The following is a 23034-nucleotide window of genomic DNA, read 5'->3' on the forward strand; positions in this document are numbered from 1 at the left end:
TTAGATGAGATGTGTGTTAGGTAGAGTGAAGGAGCTGTGCTAAAATACTGTTCAGAGAGCGTCAGTAGAGATCTTAGTAACGTATGGCTCAAATTATCTTTTTGAGTATGAATTACCTTGTGTTTATTCACATTGAACTTCTTGTGCTGGGGGAGTGCCCGATGGCATCGGTCATTTGGAGGAAGAGTTCATCTTTTGTTACACGTACAAAGCTGTAGAGCTAGCAGTGAGCTACAGCTTTTTCTTCTTGGCATCATCAGTGAAAGAGCACACAGGAGGCAGAGGGCTGTGTTGCTGTGGTTGCAATCTAGTGGCAAGGGTAACTTTTTCAAGGTTACTTGCTTTGAGCACTTAATGTGAGATTTGTGGAAGGAGGTCTGGGATTCTTGCTTTCCCTTTTCAGAAGGAGCTGAGACTTAAAATTGTGAGAAGGCTCCAACTCAGCATGCAACAATGGAGTTAAATCCCTAGTCCATTTTGAAAATATGCTTCTTTGGCTTACATAGCACTTAATTGCATAGACCTTTTTTCCTGGTGGTGAGGCTGCCAGAGCCTCAGCAGGAAAACAGCTTGACTACTGTAGGAGCTGGGAGCCGGGCAGATCACCTCTTTGTTCTTACCTTAGGGACGTCTGGGTTGCAAAGTTACTCCTGTACGTTTTATGGAGAGCCACAGCAAAGATGACGTGTAGCATATTATTAATAATAACAAAACTTGGAGAAAAGAAGAGATTTTAAAGTTTTGCTACTGGGAAGCAACACTACCAAATAACCAGAGATTATAAACTCAGATTTTCAACAGCAAATTGACTTCAGTAAATGTTCATTTTTTTGTTCATTTGTTTTAAACAAGTTTTCTTATGCTTTCTGGACTTTACTTTTTTGTATATAAATGACTAAGTTGAAAAGCCATGAAAAACTGTCACCTTCATATTTGTTGTTTAGTTTGCAAGGTAAAAAAATCTGCTAATTAGCTCTCGTTTATTCTTATGATATTACGTCAGTGGACTTCTGAACAGAAAAGGGAGACAAAGGAAATATCTAAAGAAAATAAGCCTTAAATATGATAGTACTGAAAACAACACAAATTGTGAAGGCTGGGCTTATGTTTCTTGAGGAGTAGCTTTGAAATATGGTATTTTCTGGACTGTGTTGCTTCCCCCTTATCTTCTCCAGTTCTCTTGAATGCTTCAAAGAGAACATGGAAAAATAAAAGTATGATAAGCAAACAAAGTGATCTAACTATAAGCAAGTACCAAATGCAAAAAAAGATAAAACTTAGTTTTCCTTATTTGCCTTGCTTCCTAGACCTGGATGATACTTTAAGTATTTTGTGCTCATTTCAATCTTGCCAAGGCGTTATGAATTTGAAAAACTTAAAAGGAAAATATAACCAACTCTATTTTTTTTTCTTAATGAAGCTTTTCATCTATGCACTAAATGTTGTGCTTTCCTAAATTATAAAGTGATTTGGCAGAACTAGAAGCTCTAGGGTAGCTTCAATACAACTTTTTTTATGGTTGGAACTTTTTTTGGATGAATGGAGGTGTCACTTTAATCATCTTGTCTTGCAGCATTTACCTCAAATTTTTGCATTAACCTATAAGTTAAAAGAATTGAGTTCTTGGAAAAATGATGAAACCAAGCAGTCATCGTCAGATTTGGAGAATTTTGCTGGTAACGTGGAGAGTCCAGGCTTTCTTGCCTATTGAAGTGAAATCCTCAAAGCCAAGTCTTCCCTGTCTATGCAGCCTTCCCTAGGCACACCCCTCATGATTGTTTTGAGCCACAGCACGTAATTCATAGACTCATCTAGGTTGGGAATGACCTTCAAGTTCATCAAGTCCAACCATCAGCCTGACCTGCCACGTCCCATCGCTAAACCATGTCCCTCAGAGCCATGTCCACACCTCTCTTAAGTACCTCCAGGGATGGGGACTCCACCACTTCCCTGGGCAGCCCGTTCCAAGGCTTGACCACCTTCTCCATGAAGAAATTCCTCCTAATACCAATCTAAACCTCCCCTGGCACAACCTGAGGCCGTTAAAGCCTGCAACCCAACAGCATAATTTCCCACTGGATTAGGTCAACATCGTGTGCGTAGTGTTTGGACATTTCTTCTTGCTGCCTGGGGTGGCAGTAACACCTGGTAGGTGGAGGAGGCAATGTGAGCCTGGGAGCCCTTCCTTACCTTCCCAAGTGGGAGGATTGATTTTTATTTATTTATTTATTTATATTTTTAAGTACTGGAGGGTGCTGCCTGTATCTTCTCTACTTTTTAACCTACCTCTAAAGCCTCTGAATAAACAAACAAATTACGGAGTCCAGACAGAGCATCTAGATGTTTACGCACAATAAATTCAAGACAAAGTGCAGCATTGTAAAACCCCTGCTGCTGTGTAATTATCTATAGATAGTGTGAGTTTTAGCACAAATGGAAAAATGCGGCATTATGTTTTCTTTAAGATGATGACTGTAAAGCAAATGAGAGCAGAGATCAAAATGTTCAGATATGATTAACATAAATCTTCTATTCCTTTTTATGAAGACATTCTGAATCATAGAAGGGAATTCATACTGTTTATATTTAGAGGCATGAAACTGACAAAAATGCTGGGTTTCCCCTAGGCAGAAACCACTATTAGAAGTACATTTCCAGATTCCGGGCTGTTGGTTATTAAGGTAACTAAACTCCCCAACAGAATGAAGGGAGGTAATTAGGGGATGGTTGCTAATGAAAGTGTTGAATTTTGACACCTTTTGTTTCTTGTGCAACAATCGTGCAGTTGGTGGGTACTTACAAAAGGAAGGGCTGGAGGAGAAATCGTTCAGACAGTTTTGTAGCTCACTTTTCCCCACGCCATCATGGTCCTTGCCACGTTCTTCTGAACAGTGGGCTCATCAGCTTGGCAGCAGTGGGAAGGCTGAGCGCATCCAGCAGTCTTGTGGGATGAGATGGGACGTGTCTCATTTCCATTGGCTTCCCTGGAGCTGCCAGCTTGTCAGCCAGGTACCTGGCCAGGGCCGTCATGCAAGGGATAAATATTCTGTGAAGGTTGCAAATTTATTCATCTGTCAGGAGCTTCTTAATGCTTTGACGTTGGTGCCATGTCAATTTTGTTTCAAAACAACTATTTTGTTCAGATGTTCTCGAGAGGTCTCACCACAGACTGCCCCTCCAAGTCTTCTTTTCTACCTTTTAAAAACATGTCTATAAGAAATGTCATCTCAAATCGAAGTCTGGAAAGACAAAAGGCTTTATCTGAAGCTTTGTAGTAACTGCATTTAATGCAAGAGCTTTATGGATTTTTTTTTCTTGTCTGTGCGGAACAGCATAAAGCGAATAACAAGCAAGTGTTTGTTACAAGTATTCCTGTAGAAATTCTGTAATACTGGAAGCTAAGGTATTTCCTGAAGTGTGGGTTAAATTGTTCTAGGGCAACAGTCTTTCTTCAGGCAGGATATGCAGATCTTCCGGTGAAATGGTTTCCACAGCAGATTTCTGCCTCGCCTTCCAGGTGGAGTGTACGCATTTTGTTTTGGAGATGCATGGCATTCTTGATAGCTGTAACAACTGAAGGCTGAGCAGGGATTCATTTAGCCAAAGTCAGAGACTTTGATATCAGAGAACACTGATACTAGCTTCTGCCAGTCCGGGTTTCACCAAGGAGAGATGTTTGCATGTAATAAATACATGAACAATGAAGTTTAAGTGTTGAAAACATGTTTCATGCAGAGTACTTTTTCTGCTGCTGCTTCTTTTTGGTGTTGGGGGGGGGAACATAGTGGTTGAATTTTGTAATGAATTATAAATTATGTTTCTCTTTCTTGTTTCTGCTTTGCAGTGTGTGCTGTACTTGTGGGCCTTGAAAATCCTTTACCCCAAAACACTGTTTTTACTTCGTGGGAATCATGAATGTAGACATTTAACAGAGTATTTCACATTTAAGCAAGAATGTAAGTGTACCTTATAGCCTGTCTTGTCTTTAATCCCTGTTCAACGGCTTCGTTTTGTTATTTTGTATTTGATACTTGCTTTAACTATCAGTAATTTTTAAGGTACTCCTAATGTTTACTCTGAGCAATTTTCAGTTGTCATCCCTGTTCCCCGAGTGGGCCGTCATCCTGCAGGGGTTGGGGAGGGTGTCTCGGTGGTGGAGAAAGGAGGGGATTAGTCTCTGAGCTAACTTCTGATCAGAAGTGCAATTCACTCTTGCCCTGTAAGTTGGTTTACACTTCTTGGTATGCTCTTTTTATAGGAATTCCTTTCTGTATTGCAAGAAAGGATGCAGTGACACACAAAAGCTCATTAAGTGTAGACCTTCACTTGCACAATGAAACTTTTTTCTGTGGCACTGTAAACTGAAGCTATTGCCATACTCCTCTGTTGCCTTTTTAGCAGTGGGTATAAAGGAAATGTTAATTGGCTCAAAGGCTTCATGGTTTTCTGACTTTAATATGCACATTGGTAAATTAACATTTCAGCTTCATTGTACCACCTCATTCATTTCATAATGGTCTTTCGGTAGATAATTAATTGTAAGGGACTGGGCTAAAGTTCTGATTACTTCATAGAGAGCTTTGAGTGAAAATGTAGTAGCTGATTACCATTCAGCAGACTTTTTAAGCCTTGCTGTATAGGTTTCATGGGAGACAACAATGGCATATTAAATTGGTTATTTACAGTTTTTAAGAAAAATGTAATGAACTTTGCAGAACTTCTGTTAGTTTCGCCTCAAATAGTAAATGAAGAATTTTTCCACCAATGAATAACAGTAGCCTTAAAGGTTTTTTTTGCATGAAGCAAGCTTCGCTGTAGTTCTCAGTGCAAGAGAGAGCAGTGACAGCAAGATTAGGGTTAAGTAGCATTCTATTGTTGTTTTCCTCTTAAGCGTTGGTTGCACTTTTTGATACCATTTTAATCTTTAAAAGGTAAAATCAAATATTCAGAACGAGTATACGATGCCTGCATGGATGCCTTTGACTGCCTTCCCTTGGCTGCTCTGATGAACCAACAATTCTTGTGTGTACATGGTGGCTTGTCTCCAGAGATCAACACCTTAGATGACATCAGAAAAGTAAGTCTGAGTAGTGCTTAGGTCTAATGAGAGAACGGTTAATCACTGATAACTAGAAATTGAATCCTTTCTCACTTTCATTTGTGTAAGATGCTTGTATGTCATTTTGACATTCACATTGACATTAGTGTCTTTTAAAGGTCTTTTTAAATAGAATGTAAAAGGAATTGCTGCAATTAGTGGTGTTTTATTGAGGTGAAGAAATCACCAGCATCCAGTATAACGCAGGATTTATCATCTTTTTTTCTGAAAAAAAAACTGCATTAGGGAAATCAGTATTTAGGAACAAATGAACACAACATTAATTTCTTTAAGTAAAATCTATTGGCAGATTGTGAGCATACCACCTGATGATTCCTTGCACCTTGTTACGCATTCTGCACTCTTGGAGAGAAGTTAAATATATATATATATATATATATATATATATATATATATATATATATATATAATTTCTAGAAAAATCTCACAATACCTAAATAATATAATAAAAATTGTGATATGATAGCAATAATTGTAGTCAAAACATTATTACTTAAAAAAAAAAAAAAGTCAAGAGCTTCATTGTCAAAATTTTCTGCCATGATTTTAATAGTACTGTGCTTCGGTGTGCAGTGCTTATAAGAAACTTTTCATAACGCAAGAGTATAATATAAGCACCAATTTACTGAGCCCCACTTAGACAATATCAAACAGTATCTTTATGCACTCTAGTGTTGTTGCATGCTATCAAGGATTAATTCTTTTCATGTGTTTTGGTAAAAGAGATATTTAACCCATTCGTTTTTAGTGTTTCTAGTAGTAAAGATTTCATATTTCTTGCATGCAGTTTGAAACTTGTAAATATGGGTATACACTTCTGAAACTTACAGATACTGAAAGATGAATTGTATTCTAAGGTTAATTTTTAGCCTACTAAGAAATAAATATTGTTTAAAAATATAATTCTTAAACCAGTAATTACATATTCTGATTTAAATGCAATTAGATTAAGATATTGACAGCACTTTCAAAAATTACTGAATACAAAGTTTGGTTTCTGAGTTAAAGGGTCACTATCTCATTAAGCTAAAATATTCTCTGCCTGAAAATTAGCTGGCTTTGCACAGTGTAATAGCAGAGCAACATTGTTTGCAACATTGTTTAGTGCTTAGATTCTAGATTAGGATCATTAACATCTTCACTTCAACCCCCTCCCCCCCCCCTTCCCCAGCAGGTTTATTCATCTTTGGCAATCAGTAGGAATTGTTTTTGCATATTTATGAATTGTTATTTAATTTAAATGAGTTATAGCTACAAAAGCATTAATTGCTTAGAGGGTTGAAATAAGTTAGAAGTGTAGGTATGCTATGAATATTTCATAATGAGGATGCAAAGATAAAATTGTGGTGGTCTCATTAAGACTCTTTAACTTGGTGTTGCAAACAGGTAAGACCACTTCTTTCTGGTTGAAAATTACTTTTTTTTTTTTTTTTAAATTATCAAATCTTCACTTGATCTTTCTGGAGAGAAAGATCCTCTTTCTTTCTAGAGAATGTTTTGGACTGCTGGCTTCACTCTTACAGCCATCTTAACAAGGACTGTTTTTGTATTAAAGGATGCTTACAGAGGAATACTGCTTTCTAATATTTTCATATTTTGTTATACTCTTATATGCAGTGTGATTCTATATAATTTAAATTTTTAATGCCAGTGGTCTTTTAATACCAGGCAGAAACACTAATTTTTAGCTGCTTAATTAGAGCTAGTGTTATGGGAGCAACAGGAATACCATGGCAAGATGCTGTAATGCAGAAATGTTTATATATATGAATGTATATATATATGTGTGTATATATATGAATGTATTGAAATTAAAATGGGAGCTAGTTTTGAAATAACTTGTATTTTTTTCTTGAATTGTCTGTCACATTAATCAAGTGCAATGATATTTGAAAAATCACAAAATACAGAATTACTATCTTTTTTCCATATTCACAAAAAACATAAAAAAAAGGAAAAAAAATCACATTGAATGGGAATCCACTGTATCTCTTCATTTTTCATCTATATCTAGTACTGCTTCTCTTCATCAGTGTTAGCAAGGAACATTTTACTGTTATTCAAAATTCGGTGCTTTAAAGCTGAGAGTAACCCAAAGCTGAAAAGTAGTTTGCTTTGGGTGTTAGTTTGGCAACCTATGGAATGAAAAAAATAATACCTTTGCTTCAGTGTTTCTATTGAAAGAAGTTAGTATTTCTTTGTCTCCTATTTTTCTTAGTTAGATCGATTCAAGGAACCACCTGCATACGGACCTATGTGTGACATCCTGTGGTCAGATCCATTAGAGGACTTTGGAAATGAGAAGACTCAGGAACACTTTACTCACAACACAGTCAGGGGGTGCTCGTACTTCTACAGGTGAACATTACTTCTTTGATTTAATGGATTTCTCTGTGTCAACTTGTTCTGGTTTGGTATAAATGTTCGCTTGAAGTTTACAGTGCTTCTTAGATAATTGGGTTGTGAAGAGGTCTGGCCCTTTTTTTTCCCTGCAGGCTGGGCTTACTTTCAAGTAAATTCGTCTTTTATTTGTCTCTTGCCTTCTTCATACAACTGTAAAAACCTAAATGACTTAATTTTATTCACCAAAGCCCATGTATTTCATTTATTTTTCTCCTTGGAAGGTAGGGAATGAACTTGATTCTTTTAAAAAGGGGTAGTTAACTTTTAAGTTTCAAACTAGAAATGTAGTTAATTTTGAATGAAAAATACTAGCGTTAGAAGACTCACTACCTATTGCTCTGCAGGGTAGGTAAAAATTGATTTCTCCACACAGGCACGTTTTTTCCAGGTCTGTTGAACTTCTGCTTAAATTTGGGACTAGTTCTTCCCATGAAATTTAGTATTTGAACAGTATTGGTTAAATCGGACTTGCTAAGAGCTGAAATGTAGACAACTTGCCTGTGATGTTCTTGCAGAAACGTGTATGGATTTAAATGCAAGGACATCAAATTATAATTATCTTTAAGTGATTTCTTTTTATATGTGTTAAAAATAAACCTGAGAATATTACCGAAAAGTAATAGTAGTGGGTATAGAAGCAAATCTAAAAGAAACCTGTGGGTCAGTTTCTGACTGTTTAAAGGAAGCTTTCTGTTCCTTTTCTGCTTAGTAGTTATTGTAAAATTCTATCCTTTAAGCATGGTTTTTATGTGTCTCTATCAGTGTAAAGAGTCGGGAGACTCTAACTACTGTACATTGAAGCAGTGCCTTTCTTTGGGTGATGGGGAATGTGCCCTTGTCAGCACACAGGGAAACCAAAGCAATCAACCAGTTCCCTTTTCTCAGTTTGGTCTGACGTGTAGCTGGTTGCTGCCTTTTTCCATTCCCAGTGGTAGGTTTCTTGGTTTCTAGAGTCCTGTGGACACCAGGCAGTAGAAACCCTGCAGGTGTGCTTGAGCTGCTGGTGAAGAACTACTCAAGTGCTGCTTCCGTTCTCTCTTCATCATAAGAAGAGTCTGTGTTACCTTATGAACAGTGGTGGTGATTTTGAGGTGTACACTGTAGGGATTTTGAGGTTTTTTTGTTGTTGTTAGGGTAGTTCAGGCAAGCTTGCAAGGAAAAGAGTGGAATGGAACTGACAGAGGGGGAGGTTGAGTGGCAGAATGAGAAATGTATTCAGTGAAATCTTCATTTTTTTAAAAAAAGGGTTCAGTCAAAATGTTAAGAGGTTGTTGAATCTTCTGAAGGGATCAGTTCTACTTCAGTCCATGCTAGCGATATGCAGGTCTAAGTTTTCCATAAGACGTCATCAGAAATGAGGAATCCAGCTTTTTTAGTGATCTCAGAAGACCTCACCTGGAATGCAGCTGACCCTTAGCTGTTTAGTAACATGTGGAAAGAAATCAATGACTTCCACCAGTAACCAGGAGACAGAGCTGCTAGAATCGGCCCCCTAGTTGGTAATGTTAGCAGAAAGGTAACTGATGGGTTGACCTATAGAAATTAGTTTACCTACTCCTTTCTCTGAGCTGTAATTGCTCCAGCATGGGATGGGCTGAGAACAAAGCAGTTTGTACCGCAGCCTGTGCTGTCCACACGCACCTTTTGTGGATAAGTAATACCACAGTGCTCAGATCAATAAAGCCTGGAATGTGCTCAATAAATGTGTTTGGTCTCATTATGAAAGAAGGTGTCAAACTGTTGCAAACAATTGATCTGTGGAGAAATGGGCTTATGACTCCGAGGGCTAAAATCATTCCTCTTCCTTTGAATAACACTGAACACTGCGCTTGACGCATGCCTAGGACTCCCAGGCACTGTTCACTACAAATAATGAGTAATAGCAGTTTCCTCTCATGAACCTCTCTTGAAATGTGAAAAGCCTTGCAGACATGCCTTGTGCTCAGATGCTTGTTATGTACTTCTTCAGAGCACCTTTTAGATTTTAGGGTTGTCTTCCAGGGTTGTTTCTCAAAATTACCCTAAAATTCCCCTAAAGTATATATCCATTTTTCTCCTGAAAATGTAAGATATCAGATCTAGTCTGTATTCTGTTTCATATTCAGAAAAGTGCATATTCAGGAAAAGATGAAATATTTGCAAGATGCCTAGTTGTGAGGTAACGTGTGAGGGGAAATGGAACTGCGTAACGACACTAGCAGATGCCTAGCTTGGTGCCAACTTTATCCGAGATTATATAAAAGCAAGTGTTACTCTAAAAAGAAGTACCTAATTGTTTTTAAGTTCACTAATTGCTTACCTAATGATAATTCATGGCAAAAAATAATAATAATAATAATAAAAGAATCCATGATTACACAGTGCAGCATCTAGTTTTGCTTGCCTTTTCTAGTTAGCTCCTAAGAAAAGGAGCATGTTTTCCTAAACAGCAGCTCAGCTTGTAGAGAAATGACTTAATTAGGCTGTCCTTCCTCAAGGCTGTCCTTCCTGTCCGTTGGTAGAATGGACTTTGTTTATTCTTTGATAAATAAAAGTTCTTAGCCATTTCCAGAATGGAAAGTTAAAAGATAGCAGTGGGCATTTTGTAGGAAGGTCAGAAAGATTTCAGAGACATGCAAGCCAGAAAAATGATTTCTAGATGATTAAGATCTCTTAATTACAGGAAGAATCAGTAATAGATAGTTGTCATTTTGTCAGACATGTTCATGATCATGGCAAATTCCAAGTGACTTTTAAAGTGATTTTAGAGTTATAACAAAATGCTATGAGAAAGATGCATTCAACAGTAATGCAGCTTTCCGTGTACATGCAATGTGTTAATTGGGCTTTCCAGCTCAGTAGTACATTCAGTCTTCTCTATTCATCCACAACTCATTTGTGAACTGTTGAGCCATTTGTATGAGCTAAATATATATGAGAAATTACAAAGAATGTAGTTTACATTAATCTGACAATCTTTTCACTACTTTTATTAGGTGATCTCTCACAGTCTATTGAATTTCAAACTGATCAAGGTTTTCTTCAAGAAATTTCCTTTTGTATAACAGTCCTTGAAGCTAGTATGGCTAGCACTGTAAAATCTCAGTTCTGGAAATTACAGACCTAACCTGTCATTTAGAGATGTAAAGAATAGCTTAATTTTCAAGGGTGCTAAGAGTGAGGACTTAATAAATGTCTTTTGTATCCAGCAACAATTCACACTGTAGATTGCCAAAATCTGTGCATCCTGGGAAATAGCAGTAACACAATGCTAGAGAAAAAAGTAATTTTTGGAAATGTATTTAATTTCTTTGTACCTTAAAGTAAACAAAGAACAACAGTGATGAGATTTCATTTCCCTTTTCTGAAATAAAAGCTCATATGACCTTTACAGTTTTGGTCATGTTAGTTGATGCAATTTCTTGAAAGAGTAAAAAATAATTAATGGAGTGCTAGTTGTGTAAATTAGTTTTTAATTATTAAAGCAAACTTTTCTTCCATCCTAACCCATAGAAAATTACTTTGTATTCAGGAAATGTTACAAACAAAGGAAGTAATTTTTCCTTGAGTGTGTTGTTTTTGTTTTGTCTTTTTTTTTAACATATTTTTCAGCCGATTGCCAGTAAAGGTGTTTCCTCTTTGTTTATCAGAGTATGTAGCTTTGCTTTGTATTTATTTAGTGTATATTTATTTGTGCTTGGCTGGTTGTACTGATCTTGCCAATGACCCATTGCACTTACTTCATGGAGAAGGGTTACAGTAACTTGAGCATTTCTGTGAGAAATGCATCTAACCTGACAAGGTATGCTGCTACTTATATTGAGAATGGCTTCTTTCACTGAACGGAAAGCTTGAAGAAGTCAGCTAGACTTTTTTCCCCTCAGAAAAATAGTACTAACTTAAGGAGAGACAGCCAGTAAGTGGGTTTAGGCAATTGTGAGGCAGGAGGGAAAACTCTCCTTTCCAAACCATACTAGGATCATGAATGTCATTGTTCCCAGGAGATTTATGGGACGGATGAAGAATTAAAATATTCTTTCATCACATTTAGACAAAGTTACTATGAGCGAATGTAGTCCTAACCGTGAAAATTGCAATTGGATCTGAGCCCAGCTTGTTTAATTTCCTTTGTGTCAAAGCTCTGGTAAAGAATTTCAGGAGTTTGGTTACGCCACTGAGGTAATTAACTGTGTCTTGTCCTGTGGAAAGGGCTTCCTATCAGGAGTAAGCACATGCAGAAGCTAAACACTCGCTTTCTGGGATTGATTTATGTGTATGAGACTTGGTTAATTAATAACTGTTAACAAGAGCACAAGAGTGGCACGAGTCCGGCCCAAGCCAACGGATGGACTTAGAACTAGAGCAACTACTTGGAAATTTTCTGCAGGTATTGCACTCTAGGTTCATGGGTCTTGTTAGTGAGCTTCATATTAGTTCTTAGGGAATGCTGAGATATATAAAGGTGTTTGGCTGTTGATTACATTGTTATATTTTTAAAAAGCAATAAAAAAAGGAAGGCAGAGATGTTTAATGGTAGCAAAGAGTGGCTGGCGTTGCAGACCCCTGAATGTTCTTCATTTGCTAGCCTTGGGCAAAAGTGAAATGACTTGGCCTTACAGATGCTGTGGGTTAGAATAATAATTCTAGACCTGCCAGCACATCATTTCAGTGGCTTACTTTACACATATTTTGAGTTTGTGAGTATGCAAGCACTAGATAAATGTGTGCTAAAAAGCTTTTGAAGATTGTAGCACCTTTCACCTTAAGGTGTGAGGCATAGTTACATGAATGTTTTTGAGCTTTAGCAGCATTTTGAACAGATTATTTTGCCCACCTTTTCATTCTGCCATCTCCAAGGCCAGAAGTCTTATGCTGCCTTCATATTATGCAATCAGCTGTATTAGTAGGATTGCTCATGTACTTCATCAGACCTGGGAACACATCCAGTCTTAAAAAGAATGACTTTGCAGAAAAAAAATACGTGTTTGTGTTCTAATCCAGTGCAGCTCCCTAGTCCATTTCTGAGTGCAGACAGCACGATGAAGGGCAAGAGAAAACAGGCAGTAAGAGCTGTGATAGCAGCTGCCTAGGACTGTGGAGTAGCAAAAGCATTTGCTTTTGACTTTGGCCTTTGATGACTGAAGTGCAAGGTCAATCAGTTTTGATGAAAACCTTTTTTATACCTGCATCCAATCTTATGAAGTTGTTGGGTTAAATTTGAATGCCTTCTTTTTAAGGAAATGTTCACATCACCTTATTATTGGTATGGTGAAGGATATGAAGAAAAATTAATTTTTTTTTGGTACTGGTTCACAGTGGGAGATCAAGCCTATTTCCAAGGCCATGTGTTCCTAAGAAATACTTGATTTACTACTTACTCATCTTTTCCTCTGATGCTTCCAAAGTTTCTTGTGCTTGGCAAAGATTTGTCTTTTCAGTTATTATCGTGTAACACTAAAAGAGAAGAAAATGTAAATGGTTTACAACTTTGTAATTATTTGTAACTGTTAAAACTGCATACACAGTTATTTGGCTAACCAGTAGTAAAAATCTGCTGGATGTCATGAGTATAAAAGGGAGAAACAAGATTATTTTAATTAGGACGGGGAATTTTGTCATTATCATTCCTTTAAGAAATTCATTCTGTCTCATATATTGAAAAGAGCTTTCATGATTAAACATTTAATCAAAAGAGCAATTTGTGAATATGTTAACATATATTATCAAGCTCTGAAGTTACTACTATGACACTAGCCACCTGTCCAAGTTGCATTTAGCCAGGTGCACGTAGCAGGGTTAAAGGCAGGTTAGTGAAGAGCAGAAAAGTTGCCAGAACGTTCTGCTGTTGTCCTGCTATGGCTGCTTCTACAGCTTCCAAAAAGTCATCTGGGGGCGAATGTGGGGGGAAGAAAGCCAACTGTCTTGGTAGATCTTTGTCATTTCCTCCTACCTTCTAGAAAACCAGTATGTGTAGATACCCTCTTTTGTTTGTTTTATGTTACAAACATTTCAAAATATATTTAAAGCATCGTTATCGAATGTATGACTCATTTTCTGTCCTGTCCATGTCAGATAGGTTGCTTAGCTCCATCTTCACATTTCCTCTAATCCTAGATCTAGCCGAGGGCTCTAGTTGTGCTTGGCTGAAACCTTTAAATTATGCCTGCTAGGAACTGACCTCTGAGGCCATGCGGGAGGTGGAGATCACTGGGCTCTTGGAGCGTAGGATCATTCACTGTAATTTGGGGAGATCTAACAGAGGCTGAGATGGAAGCTGTTATTCTTATGTACTGTTGGTATTTTTGTAGCTTTGAAAGGCTTCCTGAAGAGTTAGTGCCTTCAGGATATGGTGTTGATGCAGAATGAAGGAGAACCATGCTCCCAAGGTGCTTGTGCCTGTTGTCTTAAAGTGTAAGAACATTTCTGGATGCAAAATAAACTTTGTTCAAATAATAATACAGAATCACAGAATGGTTAAGGTTTGAAGGGACCTCTGGAGATCATCTAGTCCAACCCCCTGTCAAGCAGGGTCACCTAGAGCACATTGCACAGGATCAGATCCAGGTGGGTTCTGAGTATCTCCAGAGAAGGAGACTCCACAACCTCTTGGGGCAACCTGTTCCAGTGCTCTGTCACCCTCACATATTCAAGTGGAACTTCCTGTGTTGCAGTTTGCGCCCATTGCCTCTTGTTCTGTTGGTGGGCACCACTGAAGAGAGTCTGTCCTCATCCTCTTGACACCCTCCCTTCAGATATTTATACATAGGGATAAAATCCCCTCTCAGCCCTCTCTTCTCCAGCCTAAACAAGCTCAACTCCCTCAGCCTTTCCTCATAAGAGGCATGCTCCAGTCCCCTAACCATCTTTGTAGCCCTCTGCTGGGCTCTCTCCAGGAGCTCCAGGTCTCTCTTGTACTGGGGAGCCCATCACTGGACACGACACTCCAGATGTGGCCTCTCCAGGGCTGAGAAGAAGGGCAGGATCCCACCGGCCTTCTTGGCCACAGGGGCCCATTGCTGGCTCACGGTTAACCTGTTGTCTACCAGGACTTCCAGGTCCTTCTCCACAGGGCTGCTTTTCAGCAGGCCAGCCCCCAACCTGCCCTGGTGCATGCCGTGATTCCTCCCTAGATGCAGGACCCTGCATTCACCTCTGCTGAGCTTCATGAGGTTCCTCTCTGCCCAACTCTCCAGCCTGTCCAGGTCTCTCTGAATGGCAGCACAGCCTTGTGGTGGATCAGCACACAAGTAGAAATTATTGAGGTATACGTGTAGCTGAGTGTGCTTGCTGTGCAGTCCATTCAATTTTTCCAGCTGTTGGAAGACCAGCTTGACAGTATCTAACATTTTGGTTCATATTAGCAAAGTATTGTTTCTATTTCACAATTGTACAGAAGAAATGGATCATGCAAAAGATACCTCCGAACTAGTAAAATATGCATGAGAAATTTTAATGAAAAAGGGGTGCAGAAGGAGGGAATAACACACACAGTCCATGGAGAATAACATCTCTAGTTTAGCACTGGGGTATTTTGTTTTCTCTGTGAGTCACTGCTCTTCTGTGATTCAGCGTGACACATGAAGCGCAGGCAGAGCGGTAGGTTGTTCTGGAAAAGCCTGTTGCGTGGGGGGGTTCTGTTTGTTTGTTTTCTCTCTTGGCCAACTGTTTTATTTCTGGCTCAGCTGAATTACAGCCTGGGCTCTGCAAAGCAGGGCAAGGAGGAGAGGCTTTCTGGAAGGGTAGCAATCATGAAAAAAAGTTGGGAATTTGCTTACAGGAGGACCGTTTTGATAAGAAAGATTTGAAAATCCAGCAATTTTAATTAGGAAAAAAAAATCAAGAATCCAAGTAGAAATTCTCTTCTGTAGAAGCTTGTTTCTATTAACCTTTGCCATAATCTTTGGTTGTTTGGCAGTTTCCAGGGCTTACTGCTGTTTGTCTGAAGGCTGTGAGATCCTGTCCTCCCAAGGCCCAGAACGTCGGGATTTCATATTTTATATCTCTGGATTTGCTTCTCTAGATTACTGTAGAATGTTTTTCTATATTTTGTGTTGAAGGATATTATTTAACATGAAATCACATTTAGGCAGGAGCAAACTCATATTTACAAAGTGCTGAAAATTAAAGTCCTGTATTTGTCAAACTGGTAAAGCATATGTAACAGCTGCATACAGCTGAAAACTTTGCTTCTCCCCAGCCCTCACTTCAGCAAGCAGCTAAAGAAAAAATAAGTCAGAGTTGCTTTGCATTTTTTAAACTAAAATATTCAGATAGGCTGCTCATCTGCTGAGGTTTGGTAATAGGAGTATTATCATGCTTCACTTGCAGGAAAAGATGGCAGCCCAATTTTCCTCCATGTGCATGGAGCACTATTTGGCCTCTCTGTCCTTCTAGGTAGTGGACCCTATAGAATCTGAAAAAGAGCCAACACCTGCTAATAGAAGTCTATTTTCCATGGTTGTATAAAGAATAAGATAAAGATTTAAAAAAAAAAAAATAACTTTTCTACTTTGAAATGGAAAGAAGAACCTATTTAGAAGCATTTTTTTTACCACTTCATTATATCTTCTTTAAAAGCAGTACTTAACACTGGATGAAAAGAATACCATAGAAAAAAAAATAATAGTCTAGACATTTTGAGCAGCTGCACTGATAATGAACATAATCAACTGTCTATCAGATTTTTCATTATAGACCCCAGTTTTCAGAAGTTAATGTAAAAATTTCTAAACAAAATGTACCATAAGTCTACATTTAGTCACAATTAATTATGAAGAGAAATGTATGCAAATTAGATCTCATTTGCCAGTGGTTTGAATGGCAGCCTGTCAGCATTTGAGATCACTGCAGTTGCCAAAACTATATCCTATCTAATCTGGAAGTTTAAGTTATTTTATAACTTCCAATCTTTTTAGACAATTCCGTATACCGTACCTGTGCCTGAGAATATACAGGAGGTGGGCCATATCTGGAACCAGCAATATATCCTTTGAGTGGGTTTGTAGGCTCTAGCTGCAGAGAACATTTCAGCTTCAAAATGTGCAGGAAGGTTGGAAGTGAACAGTAGCATTTCCCTTGGATAAACCAAAGAAAGATGATACATTAGATTATGCTTTTTTTTCTCATGAATTTTCATCTCTTTCATGCATGTAGCGAGAAATGGGATGGAGCTGTTAAGTGGTTGTAAGTAGGCTCTGAAGGTGGCCCATGAAATCATGGCTGGGACAGCAGGTCTTTTTTATAATGTTTGGTTGAGATATTTTTTTTAAAACTTGGTCATAATATTTAACAACAGTTTTTACTTATGTATTTTGCTTAACCGTGCTACTACTGTATGGCTGCATCTTGTTCCTAAGGTTCTGCAAAATAGTGTACTCGTACTAGTCTCTTCGATACTACGTACAGCCCCATAACATAATACCTGTGTGTGAGTTACACGTAGAGATTCAGAGACTCTGCAGGTTGGTTTGTGTTACTTACAGGCATGCCGTGAGCCTATTGTGCTGCAGAGCCAGCACAGAAGTGATCGCGGAGATGCCTTGGTGTCTTCCCCGACACCTTCTATTTCCTCTTTTAAACCTTTCCGCCTGTTCTATTATTTGAACTACAGGAGACGTTGAATCAATACTGGAAAATAACATGGTGAATGGATGTTAATGCAGGGTCTGTTCTGCTTTTTCTTCAGCCATCAGGTGAAATTTCAGAGCTGTTTTGTGAAGTTTACACCATTTGTCATCAGCTTTTTTTTTTTTTGCAGCAGGTTTGATTTTTGCTCTCCAGCTTGTCCAGCAGTGAGACGAGGGAATTGTAACATCTGTGTGCCATATCCTGGGCCTTCATTCCAGGAAAACATGTCTCCTGGATATATCTGCTGCCTGATAATGGCAGGCTGAAGAATCTCTGGCCTTGATTCCACAAATGGCTCGTCTGCTGGTGCTGAGAAGCACTGCTGAGGGCAGGACAACACAGCACACTAGCACTCTTATCTGGTTATTATGGAATTTTGTCTTTATGTGAGCGTTAATCAAACAGAAGCAAGTGACAGGAGGTGGTAACACTTGCCGTCTCCCCAGGATTAATGTTTTAAATGCAACTTCTTTAGGCTCCTGTGAGCGTGGGGCCAGTACTGTGCTGGATCTTTGCCAGCGAGGAAGGCTAAATTCAGAAGTGCCTTTCAGACGTAGGGTCACCAGGTGCCGGGATTTGGAATGAGGCTGTCTGCTACCTCATGGGGTGCCCACTTCCCTGCCAGGATGAACGATCGTGAAAGATACAGCATTTTAACTTAATGATTGCTGGGTTTCAAGGGTGGCAAATAAATCTGCATAAAGCAAAACAAATTGCATAGAATTGACCTGAAGGGGGGGAAAAAAGAGAAGAGCCTCTAGATGTCATCTGGATAAAGTCTTTCCCATCCTAGATGCCTTTAACAGGCCTGATAAGGATTTGTCAGATCTGTGAAGCATATTTTTAATTCCCTTGCTACTTCTACTTTACGCGTTTACAAGCATGTTCTTAGTCCTGTTTTGTTCTTGCTATAGTTGGCTTTTGACAGGGGAAACCAGGACAGTTCTGCATTAAATTACTACAGATAGAAGAGTTGTTTTGCTTCCTGACTTGAGGTGATAGATGGCCATCATGCTGGTTGTCCTTGAACATGGAAAGTCATCAGTTATTTAAAAGCAAGAAGAAAACAGTCGTTACAGAAGTAAACAACTTATTTTAGAAAGCAACAATATGGAGCAATTTCAATTTCTGTAACATTTATTTAGGTATAATTTTAAATAAATATCTAAAATAATGATATTTCACACTTGTGCTGTCAAAACTGCGTACAGGTTGTTTTGTGTTTTTGTTGCACATGCTTTTCGTTCATGGTCAGCGTCTTTAATGGTACGAAGGGGTTTCATGGTGCAGAGGTGGTGACAAAAGGCTCCTAATTTTTCTTTGAAAGCAACACTGTTCATGTGCAGTGAAAATTATCATGACAGAGGAATTTGTACATTTCATCTAATGATTTTGTTTACATTCATGCTGTAGAACAGGCCTTGTGAGGATGTATTTGATGGGCATGCTTTGGGGGTTTTCAGAAGTCATGCAATTTACATTTGAAGTTGCTAAGGGGAAAGATGATTCTTGTTTACCAGGGAGATGATGTTCAGAAGATCACAAATCTGTAATTTGGAAGCAGTTCTGCCTTTCTTCGTTCTTTCTCCTACTCTTCTCACATACCACATTATCTGGTGTCCGTAAGCAAACTGTGTATGCTGCAGTTAGTGTGTGCAAGGTTGTTTGTTGCAAGCAACCATTGTATTGCTTTTTTTCTTTTTCTGAGCTCATTGAATCGTAAAGCACAGTGGAAGAAATTTCCCACAAGCTACAAGGTGATTACTGTAATGAATTGCAACTTTACAGTATTCCTCTCCATGCAATTATGGGGTGGGGGAAAAAAGTACTGCTTCTAGTGTTGTCTCTACAGAAATCTGCCAGCAGAGCAGGGGCTGATTTCATGAATGATGCATTTTGGATGAAACATTTTTTGAAAGCTAGAACTAAATGTGGTGTTTCTGATAATACCATAACAGGTGCTGTTATTTTCTTCCAACAGTTACCCTGCTGTATGTGAATTCCTCCAGCACAATAACTTGTTATCTATACTTCGAGCTCATGAAGCCCAGGATGCTGGGTAAGTGCATGTGGAGAGGGAAAGGGGGCACTAATAATGAATAATGGCTCGTTGTTGTCAGACATGGCAAGGAAAGAAAGAATAACTGAGTGAGAGTGAACTGGAAAACTTAATTTTAATTTGCAACAGCTCTTGCGTTTCATTAACGATACAAAAGCATACACTGGCATTAGAATGTGCAGTCTTGTACATGATTGCTACTTGAGTTACAGGACTTAATGAATCCTTATATATCCCACTTAGCCTTAGCGATTTTAAGTGGCATACAGTGACCCAAAGTGATTTGGTTGGCAAGTGTTGGGGGAAAAACTAATTCAGCTCAGCAAAAGAAATTTTGCAAGTGTGGCTGAGACTTCTGACACACAGACTGCCATAATGCCTAGGAAAAGATTTGGCTTCTGATGGTCAGAACTGTCTTCTCTCAATACGTACATGAACAAAACTTCTGGGCCTACTGGTTTTACATTTTAGCAAGAAAATAATCTAAGGGAACTCAAAATGGCCACACATTATTTTTGTGCAGGAGTATCAGTAATGAATTTAAGGAGTCTTATTAAAGATACTGTGTGCAAAAACAATCCAGGTCAGGTACTGGGTATTGTTGATAGTTTGGTCATGAAACTACTGCCAGTGTAAAGACAGCATTTCTTTCTGCCACCTCAAAAAAAATCAAAAAAATTATCTCTTTGGGGAAATGTACCACACTTGTGAGACTATAATGAAGGATTGGTACCTGAATAAATAGTTTTGCATATCTTGCATAAATTACTAATGTGTTTATTGTGTTTATTTGGAGGTACAAACTTTACCCGATCAGAAGAGTAATGAAAGATAAAGTAACAAGTTTATAGGAATGAGGTCGATACTCACTGCGCATATAAAAAGCTGTTCTGAATGCTTGAATTATCACATACTTAAAAACCTCAATGCAATTAAAAGCAATCGATTACTCTGCCAAAAATAACTGGCATAAAATACCCAAGGGTAATGAAATTTCATTTTTATTGTATTGCTTTCCAATAAATGGTGAAAAATAAAATTTTGTAGAAGGGATTGCACTGAGACTGTACAATGGTTTCAGTGCAACTATTGTGGATGGTTGCCAGACTCTTCAGTTTCTTGTCACTGAGGACTAAAGAGGAGTACTTAGTGTTACTTGTCTCTAAGTAAGACAAAAGTACTCCTTGGTTGGTTTGCTTCCAGTTACTTGCAGGTTTAATGCTTGACCGATTGTATGTTGCTCTGTTGGACCAGTAAGCCTTTTATTTTACAAAAGGCAGCAAGGTTAAGTAATGAAAATATGCAAGCATTAATAAGGTGGCTAATAGACCAAATTAGATTAGACATAGCACCGAAAATATCTGACCCTTTGTTTCCCCTTCCTTTCTCATGCTTTCTACCCTGGCCTTGCCTTCACTTGCACATGCAGAAGGGCAAGCACCTGGGAGGTCATGGGAGGACATGCCCTTCCCTTTGGTACAGTCACCTCTGAGGCACATACTGGTGCTAGCCTTTACTCGCAGTCCTGTGGAAGGCAAAGTGCTGGGAGCATCCCAGGGTGTGCACATGTGCAGGCCACCTGACGCCGGAGATGGGCACTGAGCAAATCCGTGACAAAAAAACAACCTCTGCAATGCTAAATTGCAGACAGAGGTGTACTTTTGAGTATGGTGTGGTTCCCTTGCCACTCCGAGTGGAAATAATGAATAAATCTGCAGGAAGAATCTTTTTTCTTGTGATTTTAAAAAGCATATATGCATGCTTTCTGTCTTGGCATTTGTAAAACCCAGTGCAGTAATTTACTAGTTTTTTTTGCACTGCGTTTGGTCAGTGACAAGTGCACTTTCAACGCAGGATGCTAATACCTTCTCTTTCCTTTAGGTATCGTATGTACAGGAAAAGCCAAACAACAGGCTTCCCTTCACTAATCACAATTTTTTCAGCACCAAACTATCTAGATGTATACAATAACAAAGGTAAGATTTAATTTCTGTTAATATACAGTAGACTGTACTTCTCTTTACTCAAATGTTTTACATTGTTTTTCCTTTTCTCTTCTTTCTCTCTTCATTACTTCATGTCCATTTCTTTCCTCTATTTATTAGTTCATGCCCATTCAATTTATTACATAATGCAAATCTAATTAAATTTATTACAGGCAGATGTACGCCTCTGAATATACTGTAGATTCTAATATGCCTTAGGATATTTCTGTATTTTGACTGCAAGTTATTAAGTAAACGTTATACAGGAAACAAAATTAAAAACAGCTCTATTAACTAAGAGAAGTATATTATGAAATGCTGTGGTTGAGGTGTTTGGAGACCAGTGCTCCTTATAATCAATTGTTTGTCCCTTTGCTCCTCCCCTTAAAATTAATGGGGTTTGTACACACAAACCCTCTACCCAGCTAACAAACATTGACAGAGCATCAGTGGATAAGGAGTGGAATACCTGTGCTTTGTTTATTAATCAATTGAAAACTATTATGTAGGAAATAAAATATCATTAGCCAAAAATAAGTTGTTGCACGAATTAGCAGTCACTGGTCACTCTATAAAGACTCCATTAAATACAAGTGCTTGCAGCTTCTCTTAAAATCTTCTCTAACGAACTGGAAAAAAAAATCGTGTTTCTAAAAATAACGCTTTCTAATAAATCTGTCCTCTTATATCTTGAAATGAGCAATAATATCTCCTTTCTCCTATTCCTAGTAAAGGTAACGTTATTGTGTTTGTGAGAAAAGGAAAATATTTTTTTCCCAGTGGTATTATTGAAAGCAGTTTCATTGCAGAGAGATCAATCTTTCTTGAACAGAGACATTTTTAATTTGGATACTTGCCTACAAAGGGAGTAAGCTTTTTTTTTCTTTCTCCCAAAAGAAAGCTTCCTCAGGCATCATTTTGTATTACAAAACCTTTAACCTAAAAGGTGTTATTCCGTGAACTGTGTGCATGGGGAGAAAACAGTTCAGATAGTTCACTGTTAGGTAGTGGGTTTTGTACACTTAGTTCTCAAAATGTATGTTAACTTGTGGAAAAATTAACGAGAGCATTCTGTAAAAACAAAAAAACAACAAAAAACACCACCCAAGTAGAGCTTTCAGTAGCTATTTTTGTAAAAGTAAATAGTATATGGACTTGTTAGCAACACAAGAAGAGCAGAATGAAACAAGGAATGCGTTACCTTTCTTGGCAGCATCGTTGTTCTTAGTGGAAAAGTGTTTATTTTCTGAGTTGGCTGCTTTGGGTAGAGCACAGACCGATGACAGGTCTGTAGAAGTAATCTGACATAAAGCATTTGCCTCTTGTTTCATAATACGTGAAGGCAGTTCTATGCACATGAAGGCAATGAGTGAACAACATGAGATTTTGTCATGTCAGCAAATGTTAATTATAAAGTAATGATTTATAATATTCAAAATCTTGAATTTTAAACCACAAAGTTTGGGTGGTAAAAAGAGCTGCCTTTCTGTTATCTCTGCTTCAGAGCAGAGTCATTTCACTTGTCTCAGGTTCTCTGCTGTGGTGGGCAGGCTTTAAAACTGGTGGAAAGTTTTTTCTGGTAAGAGGCTCAAGGCCAGCTTCTGAGAGGTAATGACTATCTGCGGTCACAAGTGAAGTTTGGAGGCACTGCTGGGCATATCTGGTCTGAGTGAGCTCAAGCGAGATTGCAGCGGTGCGAGAGCAGTGCTGATGTGCCACTTTAATGTATCACTTTTTGTAAATGTAGAGGCTGACCTTTACTGGATTTCTAATGCGTTTCTGTTCAGTTTAACTGCCTCCTTTTCTCTCATTAGAAGTTTTAGATGTGTTATTTCATGAGACTGATTGCACTGTCTCTTGGC

The 23034-nt window shown here is 38.3% G+C and overlaps 1 protein-coding gene across 3 annotated transcripts in view; it reads left to right on the plus strand.

Annotated features, from left to right (window-relative positions):
- Nucleotides 1-23034, plus strand: part of PPP3CA (protein phosphatase 3 catalytic subunit alpha) — a 197717-nt gene that overhangs the window by 143337 nt on the left and 31346 nt on the right. For all 3 annotated transcript variants that reach the window (XM_040554881.1, XM_040554880.1, XM_040554882.1), the window contains exons 4-8: nucleotides 3845-3956; nucleotides 4932-5077; nucleotides 7338-7477; nucleotides 19110-19187; nucleotides 21069-21163. In XM_040554881.1, coding sequence (XP_040410815.1) covers nucleotides 3845-3956; nucleotides 4932-5077; nucleotides 7338-7477; nucleotides 19110-19187; nucleotides 21069-21163 — 571 coding nt within the window. The remainder of the gene's footprint in view (nucleotides 1-3844; nucleotides 3957-4931; nucleotides 5078-7337; nucleotides 7478-19109; nucleotides 19188-21068; nucleotides 21164-23034) is intronic.

The sequence above is a fragment of the Cygnus olor genome, chromosome 4 (assembly GCF_009769625.2).
Source record: "Cygnus olor isolate bCygOlo1 chromosome 4, bCygOlo1.pri.v2, whole genome shotgun sequence".
Lineage (NCBI taxonomy): Eukaryota > Metazoa > Chordata > Aves > Anseriformes > Anatidae > Cygnus > Cygnus olor.